This window comes from Poecilia formosa, unplaced genomic scaffold, assembly GCF_000485575.1.
Source record: "Poecilia formosa unplaced genomic scaffold, Poecilia_formosa-5.1.2 Scaffold70, whole genome shotgun sequence".
Taxonomy (NCBI): Eukaryota; Metazoa; Chordata; class Actinopteri; order Cyprinodontiformes; family Poeciliidae; genus Poecilia; species Poecilia formosa.
The window spans coordinates 2,471,596-2,496,394 of NW_006800009.1; the positions used below are offsets into that span (position 1 = coordinate 2,471,596).

Consider the following 24,799-nt stretch of genomic DNA (forward strand, 5'->3'; position numbering starts at 1 on the left):
CAGTCAAGCCTTTAATTAACAATCTCATTAAATTTCTGTTTCATTGATCAAACTGGAGTGGTGTAAGAAAGCACTTTTTGTTGACATGTAACAAACCTGAACCTGTTGTCTTCCAGGCCATTTAAAGATAACTGGATTATGTTTAGTTGTGTCTAATGGAAAGAGTGTTTTCCAACCGCCGCGTGGCGTTGATTCAGGAAGGGAAAGCTCAGCACAAAGTAAACCCATCAGAATGAATTATATTATTTGCATGTGAAATAGAACAGATGCAAACTATAGATTACAAGATGAGGGATTCTATTATCAGGCTGTTGCCAGAGCAACCAACAGTCATTTAAAGCAATGAGTATGGATGACCAGACCAAGAGACTGGAAACAAAATTGGTTCCAGGTTCTCCGGTGCAGAATAGAGATATTGTGACACAAGTGTCATATCTGCACCTAAATCTGTGCAGAATGGGAATATTGTGGACAAAAGGATTGGATCATTTGTAAAATATGTGTGTGTGGGTGTCCTCACATACGTTTCCTGCCCATCGTTGAGCTACTGACACCTGTATGTGCCATGTGCCGAGTATGTAAAAGACTCTATCAAATGCCCACATAGAATAGAGTCCACTTGTGTGCGTTATAATCTCAATATAAATCCACCTTTACTGTGAAATACCCAGACTGCAAATTTAATCGAGACTTGGCCATCCACCTTGGCTGGCAGGCTGGTCAAGAGCTACAGCTCGAGTGGATCTCTGTAGCTCTGTTGCTGTTGATGGTAGAGCGACCCTGGCAGATGAGAAGGAAGTTATTTTTGAAAGAATACCGTGAGAAGTCCCGTAAGAAGGTGCAAACCATTCGTGGTTTACAGCCTTTCTTTAACGTGGACACACAAATGTAAAAGACTTAATTTTGGGGTCACAACAGGGAAAAACACAGAACTTACTTTTTGATTCCTAGAGATCGAGTATTTTCCCTAACAGTAGTGGGTCTTCAAAATGTCAAATGTCCTGCTTCAAAAGAAAGGGCAGCTGTCTTTCATCAATTGGCTCACCAACATAAAGCTGTAAAAGGGATAGAGGTGCATGCTGAGCGCTTATGTGTTTTGCAATCAGTCTGTAGTATTGTCTTCAGTTTCTCTATTTGTGGATGGATTTAGCAGTTTGCCAATGAAAATAGATCTAATAAAGGAATAATGACAGGGAATCCAATCAGATTACCTCCGCATCTAACTCCCTTTGGTGTGAAGTACATGGCCAATCTGATCCTTCTGTCTGCAGGAAGGATCCATACATGGACTTGTGTTTAGCTAACAAAGCCTATTTGTGTTGCAGGGCATTGACCTATCAGAAGTCTTGACCCTGGATCATCCCACTGGCGGTGGATCATCACCACCAGTAGAACTCAACACCCTGGGACCAGAAGAGGACATCGTTATTCTGGAGGAGAGTGAACTAGCGTCACCTGAGGCGGCACTTGCCACCAGTCCACCTGAAGCTGGTAGTAAGTTGTCGACTTTCTTTTCTTGAGCTTTGAAATGGACACCAAGTGTTGCTGTAAAACAGATTGAGTCGTTTCATCTTTGTTTATCCAGGCATTGAGGAGGAAGATCTGTTGCCAGAGGATGCTGTGCTAGCTCCTGCTCCAGAGACCATCCCGCCTAAAGAGCTCCTACCAGAACCTCCCTCCCAGGAGACACCAAAGAGCTCCACGTTGCCTGAACCGCCAATAGAAACGGAGGCTTCTGGGTCAGGCCGAGAAAACCTGGACAGTTTAATTGAGCCATCCATTGAAGAAGAAGACCAAATATCTCTTGTAGAGACTGAAGATGTTAAATCAGAACCTGAACAAGAAAAAGTTGATGAGGTTGAGATTTTGGAAAAGCCTGAGGTCTCTACAGTTTTAACTAAGACCACAATAGAACAAGGCCAGCCAGCTCTTTTACCCCCAACAGAGACTGTGAATATCCCAACTGAGGCGTCGGAGCCTGATGTAGCCAAAACCACGCTCCACTCTGATGTCGATGAACCTGTGGTTCAGGCACCAGAGGACTCTAGCAAGTTTGGCAAAGACCCTGACCAGGATGTAGGGATCAATGTGATTTTTACCTATCCTGAGGAACCTGCATTTGATGAAAAAGGCTTTGACGAGACAATTGAGAGTGATGGAAGTGAAGTGAAAGAGGGATCTTTGTCTGAAGCCAGGGATATAGAGGAGGAGGCACCTCTGACCCCAGAGATCTTAGCAGGAGATCTTGTGGAGGATGAGATTTTGCTCGTGAACAGAGACGATTCGAAGTTACCTGGGACAGACTTCCCACGCCACCCACTGCCAACTGCCCTGTTTCCAGAGGAGGAAACCCCTTTTACAGTCATCTCATCCATCGTCCCGGATTTTGATGCTCTGCCTGACAAAGCCATCACTTCACTGGTAAAAGTAAAGTTGATATTAACAACTTGAATGTTGTTTCTTTACAATCTGGAATAGAATATGTTCTGTAATGCTCTTTAACGAGTTTAAAAATGACATGATTTCTATGGACCATAACATTATGAGTGCCAGTCCCCCTTTTGCTACCTGACATGGTAGCAAAAGGGGGGAAGACATAAACTTCCCTAGTTGTTGTTCTGTGGATTGAGCATTTTTCTATTGACAGAGAACACAGCTGTCGGACAGTTCTGTTCCCATGAGGAGGTTTACATGGTCCACACAAAGCTTAGTTAGGTGGTATGTTTCAAAGTAACATTCACATGGATAGGGACCCAAGGCTCCAAAACAAGGAATTGCCCAAACCACCACACTGCCTCCAACATCTTGCCTTCTTCCCTTAGTACATCTTGGTTCCACAGGTTACACAGGTTTGCAAAGCACACACTCACACACATTTCACTTTCTACAAAATGTAAAAGCAAACCTAATCCTTTGGATCAATCCAACCAGGTCAGATTCTGATACTGATGTGCCCAATGTGTTTTTTTCAGCAGCTACCTAACTATTGTGTGCTGAAATGAAACATGCTGTGATTCACTGCTTTCTATAAGAACCAATAATAATAATATGAGCTACTGACAACACAGGCCAGCCTTTACTTCCCACTCTTCCTTCTCCAGGTGGCTTTTTGTACGACACTGATCATTGCAGACTGGGAACACCTCTCACTACCTTCAGTTTTGGAGATGCTCAGACCAAGTTATTAAGCCATCACAGTTTAATCCATTTCAAACGCAGTCAAATGCTTAGGCTCGCCCATTTTTCTGGTTTCCGACACCTTTTCATTTTTAAAGACAAACTTTTCTATTCTACCATTTATCTCCTCCCCACTCATAGGTGCCATAATAAAGTACTAATCAGTGTTGTTCACTTAAGCTGTCAGTGTTCATGCCATTATGCCTGATTAATGTATAATGTTGAGCATTCATAGAAGCTTCAAAGATGGGACAATTACTCATACGACATTGTTACAATAGGACCTCTATTGTAACAAGTTTTGAGTCTTACACATCACTTTACATTGAAAAGTATGCCTCTTGCACCTTTACCCTAGTCTCTTTAGAGAAAAAGTTACAATTATTTCAATTCTTTAAAATGCATATGGCATCAATTAGAAGCCAAATTTTTAAGACATTTTTCTGTTTGGTTGAGGTAGACCACTCAGGAGGACCTGGATGATGCCTCCCCTGAAGATCACGGATATGACCTGATTCCTTATGATTACGGCTTGACCAACCAGACAGAGGAAGGCAGCACTGGATCCCCATTCAGTGTGGCCCAAGGCACAGACCAAGTCAGCATTGCCATGCCTATAAACCCGAGGCGAGCTCTGATAGTCTTCTTCAGCCTGAGAGTGACCAACATGGTATTTTCTGAAGATCTCTTTAACAAGAGCTCCCCAGAGTACAAGGCTTTGGAGCAGCGCTTCCTAGAACTGGTAACCACCGACGCTGTATTGCATTTGTTTTTGGTAAAGAGTCCACACCGGCATGCAGCTCGCAAAATCCGATTTTTCTATTTCTTTCCAAGCTTGTGCCCTATCTTCAGTCCAACCTGAGCCACTTTGAGAATCTGGAGATCTTGAACTTCAGGAATGGGAGCATCGTGGTCAACAGTCGGATGAAGTTTGGGAGGCCTGTGGCTCGGGGCGTCACCACCACCGTGTACCTAATCCTGGAGGACTTCTGTAACACTGCGTACCAGACCATGAACCTAGCCATTGATAAATACTCTCTGGATGTGGAGTCGGGTGAGTTTCTTGCACTAAATTAAGTCGATGCTTACACAGCAAACCCATAATTGACAGAGCGAGTCCGTCTTAATGTTGAGCTAAGCAGTTTACTTTCATTATTTAACTACTGTCATCCAGCCGTCTCCTTTGATACTTGGCATTTCTCAGACTGTCTACTTATCTGTGAACCAACAATTCATTTTGAGAATGAATGTAATATTTGTCATAAATTTAACCACTGAAAAAGTTATCGTAAAACATAGTGATAGAAAACAACACACTGCTGAATCGCATCATGCACTAATAATATAGCTGAACTAAAAGGAATGGATGGCAATGTTTTTATGTGAAAAAGATTTATGCCTGTTTTAATATAGCCAAATGTGCTTCTAAAGACCCTTATTGTGCTGAAAGCTACCACAAATGTGCTTTTGAAGACTTTGGCAGATTTGTTTATCTGTTTCTACCCAATAAAACAACAGACAGATATTATCAAAGTGAGCCTGTCTGGAAATACAAACATAAATCACATGCCAATAATGCAATTACAAAACCTGATATAGAGCGCCCTTAAGCCATTTCTTTTTTTTTTTTTTTTTGGGAGGGGAGGAATCCAATCCCAAAATCTGTATTCTGGTGTTTCCTAATGCTGAATACCTTCTCTTTAGTGTTTTCTATTGCTTTGGCTGCAAGTGTTTTATACGTCTACATGAATAAACCACACAGGAAGTATGCAGATGCATTTTATGCCAATTGTTATTCTATTCACAAGACTGATTTCAGAAGCATTGGAATGGTCATTTGATGTCTGTGCTTGCAGTCTAGACTGATGCAGACCTGCTAACTCTGAACTGCAGTGAGATGGAGAGAGTTTGGTACAATGGGCTCAGGAACAACATAGCAGAGAAAAAAGGTGCTGCTCTTTGAGATTTAAAATTGACAAAATTACCTGGTAATTAAGTAATTTAAAGAGTGCTATTTAAATATTAGCCAAGTAAGAGTAAAAAAGTGCTGTGTAAAAAGGCTACTTAAGCCCTGAGTAGTACTGTTTAATCTTTACACTTATGAGCTGGTTCTGGTATCTAATGATGAAATAAAATATGACTAACGGTGAATCTCATTGTTTCAAAATAACAAACACAGGCAGAAAGTAGTCAGACCAAAATACTTTATTCTAATTTACCGTGGAGTCTCCCATGTGCCTTTTGGCAAACTTTAGTCGAGCCTTGATATGAGTTTTCTTCAACAGTGTTTTTTTTTTTCCATTGCTGCTCTCCCATAAAGCATTGACTGGTGAAGAAACCAGCAGCTGCGTGCAGAGTCTTTCCCATCTCAGCTGCTGAAGCTTATAACTCCTGCTGTGTGTGCTGGTGGCCTAGTCCACCAGACTCCTCCCTGCACGGTCACTCGGTTTGTCAGGTTTGCCTTATTGTCAGATTTACACATTCGACATTTCCCTTCCACTTCTGGAAGGAAAAGAGATTTACCTGAACTCCAGGGGAGTTTGTTCATAGCCAGCTTATACTTTTCAATAACGTTTTCTCCGACTTGCTTGGAGTGCTCTTTTGTCTTCATGCCGTAATGGTAGCCAGAAATACAGTTTAAGCAGTTAATGGTTTTTCCAGACACAGGTGTTTTTATACCACGTTCATTGGAGATGCACTCGCTGCACTCAGGTGATCTCCATTCCACTCATTGAGAGAGAGACCACTAGCACCAGCTGGCTAGACCTCTGTAGATTAAGGTCAGTCTTTTTAAAACAGGTGAATATTTATGCAATCACTTACTTTGTTATTGCCATTATTTTGTGGAATAAATTCCACTTTAGCATTAAATTATGTTTTGTATTTTTTTCTTCAAAAAGCCAAATTATGTGGATCCTGATTGAGTTGTAAAAGCAGCAAAAAGAGTAAAACATCCAAGGGGTGAACTCTCTTTTTTTAGGTAGCGGAACTTTAACTGCTCTACATTTTTGCACCAAACACAGAACAGATATAATCTCACCCTTTTCACTAAAATAACTCCAAAGAAGGCAATACTGAGTAGCAGAGTTCTCATTGAGCACCAGGCAGAGGGAACAATGTTTCAACAATCATGTATACTGGTGTATTTATGTAAAATGTGTTTTTAAACAGTTTGTTTTGCTGCAAGTTTGTAAATTTGTGATGTTTTTGCAATTTAATCCAATTTTTTTCTTTTTCTTCCAATATCCTAAGAGCTGTAAAGATAACAAATAGCACTTTCAGAACTTTGGGTAAATTGTAAACATATTCTTTAGAAATGCATAATAGTACTGAACAGACATGAGCAGCTATATGATAATAATTTTTGTATATTTAAAACATGTTCTATCAAAACAGAAATACCAACAAGCACATAAAAGTTAGTCTTTGCATGAAGTTAAATTCTAAATAAAAAAAAGCACAAAACAGGGTTTTCAAACTAAAAATAAATTAGTTGTTTAACATAAATTGATGTTCAGCACACATCTAAAGTTTTATTTTTAGTCAAGTAAATCTGAATACTTTTGAATGTTGCATTTCACTGAGATTAGTGGCTAACAGACCAACTTGCAACATAAAAAGCAACTACACTTATTCATCCACAAAGATATAATGTAAGGGTTTTTTTTTTATGTTGGATTATAAGATAAAAAAAAAAGCAGCTGAATAGAAATTCATTTGTACCTGTTTTAATTTGAGTGCTTTAATTGCTTTTAATTTCCAGGTGACCAAGCCGACCCCTGCAAGTTCCAGGCGTGCAACGAGTACGCAGAATGTAAAGTGAACAAGTGGTCAGGGGAAGCGGAGTGCGTCTGTAACGCGGGCTACTTCAGTGTCGACGGCCTTCCGTGTCAAAGCATCTGTGAGCTGCAGACAGACTTTTGCCTCAATGACGGCAAATGTGACATCATCCCTGGCCAGGGAGCCATCTGCAGGTGGGCGAGGGATTAAGACTGTGTTTGTGTGTGCATGGGGAACAAGTCTTCAGCTCTAACAGGCCGCAGTGACTAAACAGATTTTCTAAGTCAGTAGAGTTTAGAAGGAAGAAGTGTAAATACAATTACTTATTTCACTAATTTAAGAGATGTTTGCTTCTTGTGCTGATTTTCAAGATTACAGACCAGATTCAGGTTTGTTTTGAACAAGGTTTTAAATGAAAGAATGCGAGGATTTACACTTTTACAAAGTCCTCAAACGTCGTAGAAATAAAATCATTTTTATGTCAAAGTTGTTTAATACGTGATACATTGTAGAAAAAAAATACTATCCCACTGAAGTCAGATTAATTTTTTTATCTCACAATATTGTGCATAAGCAACAAATCTTATGACGTTCTCTACCTAATGCAGTTAAATTTCTTATTTGAAATGAAAATTTGATCATTTTTACATCTTTAGTTATTTTCATTTTCAACCACTGACAAATATATATATATTAAAAATTGCTCTGAAGAGTCACTCAGCCGCCTGTAGTTTACCACGGTGCCAATTAGACCTTGTGACAAAAAAATTTAATATAAACCACTGAAATCCTGGCAGCATTCAGACTGAAGCCGTAGTTTCTGCTGTGGTTCTGACCAACATCATTAGGCTGCTGCTTTCACATAAAAGGCCCCTGGCTGATTTAACGCCTGACAGCAGACTGAGGCTGAGTTGAGCGACGCACAGTTTAACCTTGTGGTCAGATTCAGTCATTTGTGCATCATCTGTTTGCCTCAAAGCAGAGACAACCTGGCGTATGTCAATAAAGACCAACGCTTAGGAGAAGCTTGCAGTGTGTTCACACAACGTTAACAGACACTTGGAGGTCTAAACAAGGAAGAATATATCCAACAATTTAAAATGCCACAGAAATGAGAGGTGTGTGTGTGTATTGTAAAAGCTGTCAACTAATATAATCTTTCCTTAGACAATTACATCTTGTTGTGATTTTGAGTACTGTTGCTACCTGTTATCTTTATAATGTATTGAGTTTTTTTTTTGTATACTTTACATTAGCAAGACACAGAGTGGTGGTGCAAGAATAAAACCTAGTCAATCGATGTTTTATTCGTAAGGGTTTAATTTGCACATCGGAATGTTTTTCCAGAGAACATGGCTTCTGCAATTCAAACTCTAGTTTTTCCTACGTTTCCTAGCTCTAAAATGTCTCATCTAGCTAAGGCTATAAATGTGCTGAATGAAAGGAAAAATAAAATACTGATTTGCAATCACTCTGTCGCTGCAGTCGAATACTCTCTGATTCACTTTGCTCAGATACAAAGAAAAAAGTCACAGCTGAAGCTAATTACCGCGGGTAAACTTGCTGGAGAAACGTTTGGAGAGAGTCGCTATTAATTTAAAGTTAATGCTTACAAACAGCAGGTTTGTTGGCGTTGGTCGTCTAGCTGTTTACTTCCTGTTTTAGCTTTCTGTAGTAGCTGGAGTTAACTAATTTGTTTCCTCAATACTCTGGGGTTGTTCCTTCCTTTAAATTCAGGATTCTAGTTCCCAACACAGATTGTTTTTTTTTCAGTCAGATTTTGGTGGGTGCAGAGAAACCTGTCATCACCACCTGTGTTTACTTCCATAAAGCTAATCCATGTTTTCTGCATAAATGGTCTTTGTTTCGAAAGAGCACACTATGTAACTTATTTCTGCCACCATTTAGCAGCCAAACATTCATTTGACACATTTTCCTCCAACACAAAAACAGTCTGTGCTTTGATTACTGTCAAAGATTTCCAAACGGAGCAGGTTGTGCATCTGGTTTGGAGGGCATGGTTCAAATGACTTATTTCATTTCAGAAAAGCGATCAAAATAAGGTTAAAAATAAATTTGTGTTAATGAGCACCTCTGGTCAATATGCATACCAGCAGATCTCATTTTTAATATGTGTTCAGGTTACATGTTTTGGTCATGATGAACGAGTTTTTTTTTTTTTTTTTACCAATTCACTTACACACACGAGAGGCAGTTTGTTGTCATTTGCTCAACACAAGCTCATCTGTCAAGAAGAAACACAATAAACAAACAGTTTGTGTTTTGTTTCTGTTTCATACCTTTAAGATTTTTTTTTAGAATATCTTGCTCTTCAATTTGAGTTTTTTCCTTGAAGGTTTCCCCACTTTGATGTCTGCAATGTGTCTACTTTGATCAGAACTTGTGTTTGCATGTGCAACAGATTTATGCATGTGTGCTGAAGATGAAAAGCCAGCATTGGAAATAAGTGACAGGAACTTTTTGTTAGCCCTGCTCAGACTTTGAGATGCAAGGTTGTTTTTTTTTTAACACTCTAGTAATTATGAGCAGACTTGGGGTAGACAAGCCAAGATGACTGCTAACCTCTGTTTCACACCCACTACAGCATTATAACACATGAAGGCAGTGCCACGTGCTGCTGGATTCTCATTAACTTCCAGCTAAAAGTGTTGCATTCCTCCATGGAGACAGAAAACAAATAAGAGATTTTCTTCCATAACAAGGAATCAGTTTTTTTTTGTTTTTTTTTATAAGACAGGCAGAATTAAAATAAATTTATCATCTTTGTTGTGACAAAAATGCAAACAGGAACAACTTTCACGTGATTTATTTGCCGAAACATTTTGATTCTGCTGCTCAACAGAAGTTGAGTTCTGTTATTCAGTCCACAGTTTTACAAATACATTTCAGGCTGACATTTTCCGTCTCCAGGTGTCGTGTTGGAGAGAACTGGTGGTACAGAGGTGAACACTGTGAGGAGTATGTGTCCGAGCCTCTGGTGGTTGGCATCGCCATAGCCTCTGTTGCTGGTTTCCTGTTTGTGGCGTCCGGAGTGCTGTTCTTCCTGGCCAGGACACTTCGGGATCAGTACGACAAGGAAGAGTCGGAGGATCCCGTACGGTGAGGACAGGAGCTAAAAATACTGAATACCCAAGAGCATCCGTAATTTGACAACAGCCAACATTTCTTTTACCTACAAAACTGAGACAGCTTGGCTATGTCCATCTGCCATTGGGTGAGTAATGGGTTGCACCCTGAACCACCAAAGGGGAACGTCATTGATTTACCGAATGCTAAGAACTTAATTCAAGAACATTTCTTTTAACCATTTATGACCTAGATTTCAAATGTCCGCCTGGATAATTTTTCTTTAAATCTTTAAATGTCCTGTGAGTAAATATATATTGCTTATTTATCCATAACAACTGGAACTTTCAATATCTAGCAAGTTATTTTTCGCAGTTTACCGTCTGCTAAAAGAGCGCCTCTCGGTTTAATTTCTCTCCCTGCTACGGTGGGGGTGAAATTACCGTAATAACCCGACATTGGCTGGAAAGCGCAACGTCTCCCCTCTCAGAAACTGTTGGAGTTTTTCAGGTAACACAAAATGTGGCGGAATTACGGTACTGCAAATTTGGCTGGATCGTCGGCGCTACCTTCGATCTGGAAGAGTTAAATTAAAGAAACTTTGTGACTCATCATTGTTGTTTTGTTTGGTGTATCATGAATGTATTTTGATTGAAATATTGAGTCAGAGGAAGTTATCCAAATGTGAGCAAGTGGGGGTGTTGACAGTAGGAATGTTTTTATGCTCACATTTGTTGTTTGTTTTCTTATTGGATTATTGTGTGTCGCATCACGTGACCTGTCAGATTTAACACACTATAAAGGGTGTGTGCTGCCATGTTGAACGCTGAGCCAGAAAGTAATTCTGCTAACAATATTTCTGATTGACTTTCAAATGTGGAAATAACGTAAACAAAGTGAAGCGTGCCAAAATGCACATTTTAATAAAAGATCATTTTTGCAGTGTTTTGATCTCGGCCTTTAGCTGCTCTGACATGTTGCTAATATACTTGCTACCTTTGGGACCAGGAAGTGTCTTCACAATTTAGTTTATCATGTTCTGGTTACTATTTGGAAAACCAGTTAGGCTTATTACATGTTGGGATGCTCACTACTAGTAGCAATCAAGCTGATGACAGTGTATTCCTCTCCATTTTATGGGTGTAAACACTTACAAACTATATTCACAAGTAGCGATTTTAAGGAACAGTGTGTGCTTCTTGGTTATTGAGGTATAAACTATTAGAAGTCCTAACAAATAGTTTATATCTACAACTTTAACTATATTTTATATGCGTGGCTGGCAGCCACACTGAATATTGAACTTGAACTCACAGTTGCTCAGAAGAAGACTTTCCAAGTTAAAGTTCTCACTTCAGGGCGTGTTGTTGTGTTCGTACTTGGAAACTTGGAAAATTAGGATTTTGAAGACGAGCACAACAGTCGTGTCGCACGGTTTACCTTAGTGGGTTAGTCATTTAATTCGAGGCTCGGTTTCTCTCCCTGCCTTTACATCTCGACTAATTGTTTTCTTTATTTCTCTGGGTCTTCAGGCGGGTGGAAAGTCTTCCGTCATTGGAAAGGGCAACCAAATACAACCCCATGTATGAAAGTGAAGCCACTACAGGCTACAGCCACTATTACCGTCGTTATCCCGAAGCGCCTACGTACAGCAGTGCCAGCGCTGAGGCATCCACCGACTTTAGCAGCGAGGAGATACGGCACATCTATGAAAACAGCGAGCTGACCAAAGAGGTAAGTATCTATTTCCCTCCCTGCCTCCATTTCCTTTAGATGGTAATTAAAAGATTGGTCATGTCAAGCTCAAGTCTGAAACAGCTCAGATAAAGATGGAGAACATTTCAGTTCTAAAGTTCAGTTTCTCATAATTTCAGACGTCCAGATACTTATAATCTAAAAAAAAAAAAAAAAAACCTGCATCAAATGCATGACAAGAAAATAAGCCCGTGTTATTTCCTACTCGTCGACTCATGCTGGACGTGTGTGGCCTGCTGCAGACAATACAAGGAGCAGCGTCCAATTGTCCTTTTGAGCCTGTTCTCTTTAAGAGCTGATAAAACTGTCCACAGCTGCAGCCCAGCATCCTACTCTGCCCCAGCATGACGCAGCTGATATGTATCAAAGGCGAGAAGTGATGGGACTTAATTGAAGAGACTCGCCATAGCTCCCGGTGGCGTCAACAAAAGGGATTCCAGATTTTAATGCGTCAACATAAATATGGAATCTTAAGAAAATGTATCATGAAGACGTTGTAGACGTCAATGGTGAGCAGAACCTGTCCTTGGAAAAAATAATCCACCAATTTGTTAAAAGATAAGCAGCTATTTTTTGTCCAATCCTCAAGATGACAACTGTAATAAGAAAACCAAGTGGTCACTAGTGTCAAATCTCTTTTTAGGTAATGAAACAAAGCTGCACAGCAGCTTATCTTTTGCATGGAGACCATGTCCGTGGTTGATGTTAAATGATGTCCACTTTGAGTAAGAGACTGTACATGACTGTGTTATAAAAATCCAAACTAATTTATCAAAACACAGATATATATATATATATATATATATAGCCCAGTAACAGTAGACATGTCTGGTATTGGTACGTAATATCTTTGTCGGGAGAAGACTTTCATACAAATAGTGTTGGAAGTGTTGTGTTGGTGGTTGCTTAGCTGCCTCTGCGACTGGGCAGCTTTTCAGTGACTGACTCAGCAATGAGTTCTGGATCCTATCAAACAGGGCCGGAGATAACACCGGTCCATCTGTCAGGAAATTAGAACTGAACTCAAAATGGACCTTTCAACAAGATAATGATCCCCGGTTTGTTCCAAGTTATGGCCGAACACAGAGAAAGTAAAGATACTGGAAAGCCAAGATAAAATCCTTAAAAGAGTTTTAGTATAAACAATAGATTCAAAACAGGCACAAGATCGCTTTAAGTATAATTTCATATGCAAACAGTGGAAAGGGCTTTTGCACAAAGGGATCCGGATGTCATGCATGAAACTGAGCACAGTTACGTTCCATTATGTTCCACATCCATTATCAGTCCTGTGTGCAATTTCTCTGTTTTTGCTGTTTTTGCTCCCTTATCGAGTGAAATCCTGTTTTTCTGCAGGAAATCCAAGACAGGATACGCATCATTGAACTCTACGCTAAGGACCGGCAGTTTGCAGACTTTGTGCGGCAGCATCAAGCGTGAGCTCACTTGTTTGCAGCTTTTAGACCTCAGTGAGATAATGTACTAAATAAACCTGGATTTGAGGGACGAAAAAGGCGGAAGTGGGTTTGAGATACAAGAGACTAACAAGACCAAAGAGACAAAGCGTTTGTTTGTTAGTCAGGAGCTTCAAAAGTAGAGAAGTTCAGGCCATGCCAAAGCAGTGTGGAGACAGATTTATCTTTCTTAAGTTCTAGCCAGGACTGGAGCCACAGATGCAGACAAAAACAGTCGGATTCAGACGTTACTTTAACTGCCTTTAACTTGTTGTGATGTGTGTAATGATGTCTCCCATTTTTCTTTTGCTTGTTGCATTGTTCTGTGTAGCATTGATGTTGATTATGCTGAGTTTAGTCTAGCACTTTTTCTTTTTCTGTAAAGTACAAAATGTAACATACAAAAGATAACATTGTTCCACTTGTTCCTGAATGTGTTTCAGAGTTCTGGATACCCAGAGAGAAAGCTCCTCTATGCACTCATAGAACTGTAACGAACAAGATACTGTAAGTAATGTTTCATTTAATTTGAAAAACAAACAATAAAAAAGAGGAATCACCACTGTATATCATGATGATGTTTGATATTCCTTATTTTGTGAGTTGCCTCGTGTACCTGTATGAATCTTAGTTTCATATAAAATCAGCTCTTATAATTTACTGAATGGTGAAAAAAGTCTTACGGTTCTTCAAAGTGATGACATGTAACCCATGTTGAACCGTTTTACTGACGAGCTTCTTCTGTTTCACAGAGACACGCTTCCTGATCAACGATGAAGCTTCCTGTCAAGACGTCTCTTCGATCACCATGTTCCTCGTAGTTCGGACTGTGTTTAGATTATTTTCAGCACCTTTGTAACGGAAACAGTAAGTCTGCATCTGTCGCTCTTTGTGTGGGTGGGTGTTGACCATTCATTCATAAACCTCTGTGCCTTCTGACTGGGTGAGTCTCCTGTGACGCTACGGCCCGTTTCTGCTCATGTTTTTGCTGCTTAACTACCAAACCTTTGGGGAAAACCGGGCCGCATCCTGTTACTTGAACAGAAACGCAAAGACCAAACCGACGAGCAACTATTGTTTTGTGTGAAAACTGTTTATTTGCATTACCTTCTATCTGCCTTCTCTTAAAGGGGAAGAACTTATATTGTGATACATTTGTATAGTTAAACTGACATTTGTCCGTCTGAGATACATGTCATTTTTTGATCTTTGTCATGCTCGGATTTATTTCTTAGCTCTATCGAAGAGCCATAAAAACCTAGGTAATTTTTTAGTTATTGGTGCTATTCTAATTTTAAAAACTCCTTGAAATGTATAATGTTGTCGTTGAGTCATTTACAGTTTGAAGCCAGCACCAGTGGATGGACTCTGTTGTACAATACAAGTACAAGTCAACATTTTGGGAAATGCAGAAAAGGCCAAATTACAGTTCGTCTCTGTGTTCACTGATGTCTGAAGCAGTCAGCAGTAAAGATATGCCGAACAAAGACCTTCGATGGAATCAATTAAATCAAAGCACATGCATGTGCTTAAACGGCCCAGTCAAAGCCCAGAAAGAGCTTTTAATTTGGTGTCCATAGATGTTCTCAATCTCTAAATCTGCCAAAACCTCAGGGACATTTTCCAATTATTCGACTCAGTGATGCCAAATACTTATCCACAACGAACTTTTCAGATTTTTGTTTGTAAAAATTTCTGTTATGCATTTAGTGTCTTCATTATACTTCACAGTTTTTCTCCACTTTGTGTTGGATATCCGTCACTAATATCTCCCTGAAATACCCTGATGTTTGTAATTGTAGTGTGAAAAAGTTCAAGAAGTATGAATATCTTTGCAAAGCACTTTAGTCTTGACTGATTTCCTCTTTCTTGGAAAATATTAAGCAGCAAAACGCTGCACTGTTCTGAAGAGTAAAAGCGACAGTCTACTGTCTCAGTTTTTCTCCCCTCCAGATGATTTATTTGCCTTTTCTCATGGATTTTTATAGGTAATAATAAACTTTACCTGAGTGAAGTTGGTCCCACCCTCACCTTCTTCAAATGAAACAAAATTGGTACCAAACGTTTGTGCTGGTTTGTTCTCATTTTAAAGATGCTAATAAATGTTTCCAGAGGTTTCATCTTCTTAGCACAGTTGTTTGTCACCAAACCTGCTTGATTTTGTAAATGTGGCTGACATTTGATCGTCTCTGGAAACATTTATTAGAATCTTTAGCGGCACAAACCACAATTTTTGCTGCACAAACCTTTGACACCGTTTTTGTTTGATTTGAAGAAGGTGTGTGGGGGGAGCAGCTTCACTCAGGTATAAACATTTGGGTCTCCAGACGCCTAACTAGGCAGATAAAAAGTGTTTAGATGGAACTCATGAAGGCGTTCGGCCCGGGATTTGAATCCTTCTTTCAGTTTCATATTGGGACTATCGAGAGTCCAGCAAAAGCAGAAAGCGGAGCATGACAAACAACAGACGCTCTCAGTAAAGGCATACATAGAAACTTCTGTACTGCTGTCTGTCTTTTCAATCTGAAACTTTCTGGGTGACCGATTCCAGTGTTTCCTATGGCATTCATACACTTTCCCCTGGATTTGTTATCCTTGACCCTGCCCGTTCACGGTGTGGCCCTTCACATCTGCACCTGGTTATGTTCTGCTTGTCTACGCTGTCGGAAAGCATGAGCGTCGGCTCTCTCCGGAGGTCACAGCTCCACACGTAGATCAAGCTTCAGGTTTTTGCTAGGAATAAATTGTTCTGTTAGTCATCTACCCAAGTGAAGAAAAAATAAATAAATAATTTTCGGAGCAGACCCCTGTGTCACTGTCATGCCTTTTGCAATCTGTCAGTTCAAGTTTTATTGTCTTGTTTTTGTGCGTGTATCGTGTTATTATCACTGTCCTTCAGCATTCCTGGTTAAACAGCCAGAAATCAAACACACAGTGTTCATTCATGTAAATAACTCTGCAAATGTCATCAGTCATTGCAAGATAGGGTGTTAATCTTGTACGTTTCCTGTGTCTCTTTGTTTTATATTGATGAATGTAATCAGTGCTATCATCTTGTGCAGCTGTAACGGGTAAAAAAATAATTAAATAAATTAAACGCTTTATATAAACCGATGAATCTGGTTACTGTGATTGGGACGTTCTTTACCACAACATAATGCAGGTGAAGGAAAAAAACAAACACAAGTTTTATGATGTAGCACTTTGAGTAAGGACAGTTTTGCTTAAATAATCACTTAAGAAAAACAAAAAACAGAAGCAAAACTAAAATAATCACCTACATTCTTGCATTGCTCAATGCCACAGTTTTCCTTTTCCACTGGAAGCGTGAGAGCACATTTTGTCCTTTCACTGCGAGCCATAATGTTGGAGACGATTATCTCCTCTCCGGATAATCCGAAGATGAGATTAGCCTCAGAAAGTATGGATTACAGGTTCATCTGGAGCCACGATGGTTTCCAAAAAGAGTGCACACCAGTAATCAGCCTGCACATGCAGTATGATCTCATGCGCCAGGGTTTGTCTCACCACGCACACGAGCAAGACCTTGTGTAAACAAAGCATTGACCTGGGGAAACAGTGTTTCATTGTACTGTATGAGGGGAAATATTGGATCCAGGTGCTGCTCGTCGTGCCTCGACGTTGACGATAGGTGCAGCTGGAAACGTGATTTTTGGGTAATTCGTCCGTGAAAATTCTGAAGTGCAATTTCTCAAAAACATCGTAACTCTAATTATTTTTATATTTGGCGCAAACGATTACTCTGAATAAATAACATCTCGGGGAATAGTAGCTCACGATACCAAACTACCATTCAGCTAAGACCGCAGCTGAAAGCTGTCAAAGAGCGGTGATGTTGCGTATGGATCACCAAACTCAGGCCATTAAATCAAAACCTAGCGACCGCTACAAGCAGAAAGTTGGAATAACCTAGTCTCCTACTCAAATTTAGTTTAATATGCTTATTTATCCATTGATGAAAACAAAGTCGAGGCAAACTCTGCCCAGGAGCGGTATCCTGGAGACCTAACAAACTGGCACCCAACCCAGGGAGTCAAAGTTCCTTGATTTAGCCCAGGATGGACCTTTTGTGATGAAAACTGCAATTCAAAAAGCAACAAATTGAGCATCGTTCAGATAGATGTAAGTTTTATTCTCAACAGAATTTTTACCCTGATGCATAACAATTGAATGACCAAAATTAATCAGCTTGTATAAGGTTATAACTGCATCTCAAAACATATAACCAGCCTGTATGAAGTTTGCATGTTTTCTCTCTCAACACAGGCAGCTGAAAAACTAGATAAGAAATCCTAACGATACTCAAATCAAACCACTAACTTTATTAAGCAGGTCATCAACCTTCCTGTAAGTTTTGTCTGCACACTTTTAGTGGGAGCTGCAAATATTTGACATAAGCCAAATTATCAACAGGTACAATCACAATTTAGAGGATACATCCTAACTTTTACTTGCCATTTCAGTAAATTGCTTCACATGAAAATAAATCAGTTTTGTTGAAGATTGTAGAAGTATCTATCAAGTCGAGTATGCCGTTAGAAACACAAACTGTTCTACAAAACCTCCTGTTACTATGTCGCTGTAAAAAAAAAACTAATACTGAAGCAACAGTGAGCTAAGTGGGACACCATCACAATACTAATGTACATTATAACTAATTTTCTGTGCTTGTAGGACAAAAACAAATTAGTTTTCAACCAAACATGGCATTTCTTTTTATGAAGTATTAGACTGCGTTACCAAACGCCTGTTCCTGCATGATTCCAGTTGGATGAACATTTCTTTGTATGTCCGTATTCAAATATATGTATCAGATTTGTCGAAAACTGTTTGACCTGGAAGCGTCATCCAGAGGAGCTCCAGCTGTCAGCTTGGTTCAAAAATACCTCTTGCGTCTCGTATACCACGGCATCCGACCCCGACAACTTCCAGCTATTCAGACCTCTGGAGATGCGTTCAACATAACGTGGTGTTGATTTCAACCTGCTGCAGCATTCTTCATTTTTTATAGCCAACTTCTGCTTCTCATCCGCAAATCCCTCTTTGAGCATAATTTCAGTGATTCTGGCAATTAAAAGTAATGTGTTGCCGTTTGTCCCTGTTAAGTTCCCCGGTCTTGCTCAGGGGTCGGTGCCAGGAGCTCCTTTCTCACTCATCCTGAGACCTGATGACTTTTCAGTTCTCTTCTGTGAGTGTGATTTATTCCACACAGATGTTTTACAATGAACAATTATGTCTGTGAAGTCAGTACTGTATGTATATATATATATATATATATATGTGGAGATTTTTTTTTCTTCCTCTACAGAGGAAGAAATTGAGGAACTCAGAGGAACCTAAGTCTGTTGTTTACATATCTGCCTAAAAAGTCCCATTTCACAGTTTTGGACATTAGATGGTGATGATACTATTGCTGGAGGCCTTTTTAGTTTTCCAGTCAGAGCTCATGCATGTGTTATGCTTTTTTTTTTTTTTTTATCAGTTCAGTGTTTGCAAAAATTTTGCAGCTCCTGTCACTTTACACGTCTTAATAGTTCCTTATTCAACCTATGAAAGCCAGAGGTTTTATGTTACCATAAATGTCATCTTCCTTTTATTGGGGCAGCGTCTGATTATGTTCCTTAGCAACGAGTCAATACCGTTGGTGAATTTTCTCTCTTTTGTTTTGATCCTATTGCTTTGGTGACTGTCGTTGTGTTGTACAAACAGGCAGTGAAAAGACGCTGTGAAATCCTGTGTCAAAAAACCCATTTTGAGTTGGTGAGGCATTTGTTCCCAATTAAAAAAAAAGAAGAGATTTTCCTACACTCAGTGACTTTATTTATGGCTGCACTGGAAACAATAAATCAGGAGTGTGAAAAACATGATTTTGCCTGTCTTTTTGCAGACTTTCTGTCAGCAGTGGCTTTAGTTGGGATGGATGAAGGCAAACAATCTTCTAATGCAAAGGTGCATTTGTGATTTCTCTGGTTTCAGCAAGAACTGGCCAAAACAAACTGTGTTCACGAGTTTTATTTTATAAGTCCAGTGTAAAACCACACAGGGCGTTAGTACTGATACGTTGCTGGTGATCCATTTTCATCATCTTTGTTGCTTTGCGTTCGGTCTGGTCATTGTTTCTTTGCTGGTTCTGTTGCACAATAAATATAATATCAACTTTATGTGAGCCTCTGTGGGGCATCAAGGCTCTTCGCACTTTGAGTCATCGTCTACTGAACAGTCTTCAGAAAATAAAAACCCTTAATAGCTTAAGTGTAAATCTGTGCTGCCTAGACTTAAAAAAAGTCTCAAATCAGTTCTGATAAACGAAAACAGCTCCTGCTTTCGCCATGTGTTCCGTATTTCTAGCATGTGGTAGGTTTTTTTTTAAGCCGAAGCCTAAGTTAAATTAACTAAATGTGGGAAACCAAAATAAAAACAAAAGGAGTAAAACCAAATAAAAATGATTCTGTCTGAGACTGAAACCATCTTCTTTCAGATGAAAGCGAAATGCTTTCTTTGCCTTTTTTTTTCCTGATTGCTTACCACGTTTTATTTTCTGGTTGTTTCCTCCTGAAAAATGAAACAAACACTTATAAATGTATTTATTTGTAGTCCTAATGTGGCCCTAAAAGCGTAAGCAAAATTTTGTACATCTTTTGAGGTAAATACTTATATGCAAATTTCCTAAAAACTGGGATATTTAAGTTAATTGTTATGTCCGATGCTCTTAACCATCACCACTCTGGGGATTTCACAATTTAACAACTTTCCAAAACACAGACATTTGTTTTGTTTTAAATATTTAGAATTTTCTTTATTCATAATTTTAAACAACCCAAACCTGTTTTGTACTCAAGCTGCAAAAGAAAAAAAAAAAAAAAGAATCGGTATTGAGTGTACTGTTATGCTAAAACTAAGCCTCTGATGGCTCATCCAAGAGCTGGCAACGGAGAAATATTTTGCTGGGCAGCAAAATTTGAGGGAAAATAAGATTTCTTGCAAAGATTTGTTGAGATTGATGGATTTCCAAATTATGGTGTTTATTTGAAAAATATTATTGAATCAGTAATTGCCATCACTGTTAAAGCTAGTCTGAAAATAATATTAATTTCAGAACATCAGGTAATACTACAAATGAAAATAGTTTGCAATTTTGAGAAAATGTAAAACAAATTGCAAACATTGTAGTAGCTCTGGACGAATTGGTACTCCGAACTTCCTGCATTCAGGATTCGTGTTGTTTTAGCAAGAGTAGATTAAGAAAGCTCAACCAGGTTAACTCTGAAATAAGAGCAAATAGAAATAGTGCTGTGGCTGAGAGATGAACACGTTTTTCAGATCCAGTTTTGTAGAATCTTATATTGTTCATGATTTATTTTTATTTAAGTGCCATGCACCTCTGACCTTGTAAGACACTCCATATATAAAAAACAAACAAACACACAAAACAAGATGGCCGCATCCAGGTCACACGCTCCACTAAAGTATATTCTAACTCAACCAGGATCCTGCCCTCATTTTATTTTTCATGTTTTACAGACAAAACCAACAAATGTAACAGAAAAATTCTGCCATGCATCCAACTTAAAATGTTCTCCTCAGATTAGTAAAATACACATTCATTTGTAAATAAAATCAGAATACAGAGGACAGTAAAGAACAAAGTGGTCCTCATCTTCCACAATAGTAAAGTCACAACAGACAGACTGGTTCTGGTTCTGGTTCTGGTTCAGTTCGTGTGAATCCAACCTAGTCATGTAGGCAGATTCAGTCCAGTTCATCTTCAACGTTAAGACATTCAGCCTCGCTTTATCTCTGCATATTTAACGTGTATGTAATGCCTGAAAACTAGAGCCCACCTTTGTACCACCTTATTGTAAATTACAAGCATAGAGCAATTATCCATGAGTCTTAAAAGATCAGACACTGAGCTGTCCTCCGTGTTCAATTTGGTTTAACAAGAGCAATAAAACCATCCAATAAAACAGATGAAAACAACTTCCAGCAGAAGATACTGCAGACCTGAGTCATTACAGACTTTTGTCAACCTTTGACTTCTGTCAACAAGGGAAGAACACGTCTTAACCAAACGAGTGAAGCACATTGCTGAGCATTAAGTGTTCACTGTGGGAAACGGTTTCTTAAAGCTGTGTTGCCATTAGATAATAAACATAATAGAAAATACATAATATAATATTAGAAAGTTTTTTTTTGTCATGACTCCAGTGGTTCACATAATATTCATTTAGCTATTTTGTTTTTCTATTTTTAGTGTACTCAGTCATTTCATAGTTCAGTTTATTATTCTGTCCTCCATCTTTGATGGAAAGCATTCCAACCTCTGACTGACTGGTGATGGAAACGGTTGAGTCCATCAACACATGTATAAATGAAACATTGCATTATTTGTGCTTTTAAATATAACCACAGAGAAACAAAGAAAAAATGCCTTCTCGATTACCGTACTCTCTGCTCTGTGACTTGATTGCAGTGTGACAGTGCTGCTGTTGTTACAGGTTTGGAATGTAGCATTTAATGAAATGCATGTCTGAAACTAAGCTTTGTGTTCAATAAAAAAGTCTGTTTCTGCCTGCTTTATGAGAGATTAAAGTCTCCGTGTTCTGTTCGGACATCTAGAGGCCTTTTGACCAATTGTTGATGTTAATATTCCCGAACCAGATGAAGTTGCCACACTAATTTCACACTATAACCAGAGAGTTTAATCAAAAAGATAAAAATGAGTGCAGTTGATTTGTATTCACCCTCCCCAACCTGATACCTCAACGTAACACACAAGGAGGAAGATGCTCTGTTTTTCTCCTTTCGAGAGTAAACTTCCCAGATGAATAATACTACAGAGCTCCACCATCTAAAATATGAAGCCAGAGAATTTCTGTGGTGGAATGAGGCTTTGAGAAGAGAGAGAGAAAAAGCTGAACACGTGTCGGTGTCGCCGTGCCAGCACCCTACTGGGGTTTTGAAGCATTAAGAAAAACAAATTTCTTAGTGGACGATAGAACAAATAGTTGAATAACATGTTCAACATCCAGCCCGTTGGCCTAACACCAAACAGTATTTGGATGATCAATCTTCTCATTTAAAACAACAGTAGAATGGAGCAGAAGTTCCAGCAAAATTAAAAACAAGTCAGGAAAATGCTTTGCATGGAAAACAAATTAATTCCGATATGCCAGCATTAATTTCAATGAATGTATCAGGAAACAAAAGGTCGCATTTTTGTGACTTTTGGTAAATTGTTATAGAAATAGGAGGATATGACAATGTTCTTGTTACTTCTATTGGTTTTACATTTTCTCTTTTCAGTTGAAATCTTATCAGTGGCTGCATGTGTAAATTAGCTTTTGGAGCTTTAATCTGGTGTAAAGCATGTTTCCCTTTTAGATTAATGCACCATGTGCATTATGGTCCCCATTTAATAAACTAAAAAAAGCAAACAAATAAATAAAACAACATTCCAGTTCTCATTAATTATAATAGAAATTGTATGTTTTTATTTATTCTGTCACTAACGTAGTGTGCCTGTTGTGTAAAATATTCCTCAGGAATAATAACTTACAAAGTCTCTAATGAATTATAATCACCTTTCTAATTGCATGCCACCATTATGTTTGAAGTAATCTTAAATTTTACCAAAATTTTTTTTCTTACATGAAGCATTACTGCTTTAGAAAGAGTGTGGAGCGCACTAAGGATTCGGGTGATGGCAAAATCAAACTGCTTCGTTGAATTGAAAATAGTTTAAATCTAAATCTAACAAGAGTGTGACTAATTTTGGTCCCAACGGTGGAAGAGAACATGGTAGATGCTGAAAGCGATTTGAGATTGAGGTTCAACTAATGATTAAAACAATAACTTCTAACACATGAAATGGTTTAGAAAAGCAGATTCATGTGTAAGACTGGCCCAGTCAAAGTCCACAGAGAGTGAACACGTTGTCATAACTACAGATTTGTCTTCAAGACAAACTAGAGCAGCTATTTCAGATATTACACTTGTTTGGTTATCCATCTGAAATAAACGTGTACAGTCAGACTCGGTTAATGATTATTAAGCTCAAATCGGGGGAAGGCGACTTTGTCAAATAGACAAGTTTTGTTAATGAAAAAAAAACAGATTCACAAAGCTTTACCTCTTTAATATTTGAAAAAACAATCATACGTTTTATGGCTACGACAACATACACACGGCACATTCCCATCAGTATAAAGATTATGAATCAGATCAGATGGAAATGTATTTTTCCTTCCTTTTTAAATACTTCCCCAGACACACACACACAACTTAGATTCCAGATGGCTTTTTGAAGAACTATTCATCCTAGTTACTAAAGGAGATCAGTGGAAGAATGAAGGTTAAACATCACTTCAGTTTGACTAGGGTTGGGATTCAGCGTTTTTGTCTAAATTGGGACGCAGAGCATAAAGCACGCTCTCCAACGTCGAGAGTAGCCACGACTAATTGCACTAAACACAGAGCTTTTGCGTTCAGTGTTTGCTTTTAGATTAATAAAAATGGGCACAATGAAACTTAATGTGGCTGAAAAGTACAAAATTGTTTGGAAAACTAAACATTAGAAGCATAGCCCCTGCAGCTCCAAAAGGCATTACCTGGGGCTGGCCGTGTGTTTTCAGCAGCTGGAAACTATTTTAATGGGAAACACAGGGATGAGCAATAATGAAAAAAAAAAAAAAAACAAGAGTTAAGAGCTACAACTTCTCTCCTCTCCAAGTCCAATTAGGTGGTGGCCTGTTTCTGTCTTTCAGCAGGTTCCCACTGATTCATGGTTCATCACTGCAGCAATACCACCTCTCCACTAAGCAGAGAAACCTCGTCAGGTCGGCCTTCAGGAACTGACACTTTGTGTTTGACGCGACATGCCAGCTGGTGGTGAGCAGAAGCATTATGGTTTAAACTGCAGAATAATGTGCTCGTTTGTAGCTAATGAAATGCGGCGAGGCATTAAGTCGACGGTTGGAGACGTGGCTCTGACTCGACTGCAGCTGCACGTGCAACGTATCCGCCGTGTGCTGAGGACGCTTCCGGGCTCGTGCAGGTTGAAGTTTGGGCCCCGTGGCAAAAAAAAAAAAAATCACGGATGTGTATCACTTGTGTTTATTTCCTCCTGACAATAATTCACGGAAGACGAGGACTGTCTGATTGGATCCATAGGAACAAGGCCCGAAAGAGGAACGCTGCCGATAAACACTGGTTACTGTGAAACAGATGTGCGAGCGAACTTGTCTGTCTTTTAATTTACTGCGCGTGAGTCATGCAGCTTCTGCATTAAAGGATCAATCCCTCTTCTGCGGCTTAGTTTGACTACCTTCGCACCAGGAGCACCTGTTTCTCCGGCTGTGGTTTTCCCCGTTTTTGTTTATTTTTTTAAAGTTGGATGTCAGGATCTGGGTTAAAATAGATTTAAGGGTTGGCCTATTTCTGGAGCGTCACCAGGTAAAAGGTTGTTTTTGATTGAAAGCGTCACACAGAAATTTTTTCTGTTTTTTTTTTTTTTTTTTTTTTTT

The 24,799-nt window shown here is 39.1% G+C and overlaps 1 protein-coding gene across 2 annotated transcripts in view; it reads left to right on the forward strand.

Annotated features, from left to right (window-relative positions):
* Positions 1 to 16,364, forward strand: part of LOC103140394 (interphotoreceptor matrix proteoglycan 2-like) — a 31,414-nt gene extending 15,050 nt beyond the window's left edge. For both annotated transcript variants that reach the window (XM_016673074.1, XM_016673075.1), the window contains 10 exons: positions 1,326 to 1,494; positions 1,586 to 2,421; positions 3,638 to 3,919; positions 4,012 to 4,231; positions 6,941 to 7,151; positions 9,889 to 10,077; positions 11,577 to 11,778; positions 13,156 to 13,235; positions 13,697 to 13,760; positions 14,006 to 16,364. In XM_016673074.1, the coding sequence (XP_016528560.1) occupies positions 1,326 to 1,494; positions 1,586 to 2,421; positions 3,638 to 3,919; positions 4,012 to 4,231; positions 6,941 to 7,151; positions 9,889 to 10,077; positions 11,577 to 11,778; positions 13,156 to 13,235; positions 13,697 to 13,739 (2,232 nt within the window). In that variant the 3' untranslated portion in view covers positions 13,740 to 13,760; positions 14,006 to 16,364. The remainder of the gene's footprint in view (positions 1 to 1,325; positions 1,495 to 1,585; positions 2,422 to 3,637; positions 3,920 to 4,011; positions 4,232 to 6,940; positions 7,152 to 9,888; positions 10,078 to 11,576; positions 11,779 to 13,155; positions 13,236 to 13,696; positions 13,761 to 14,005) is intronic.
* Positions 16,365 to 24,799: the final 8,435 nt, after the last annotated feature.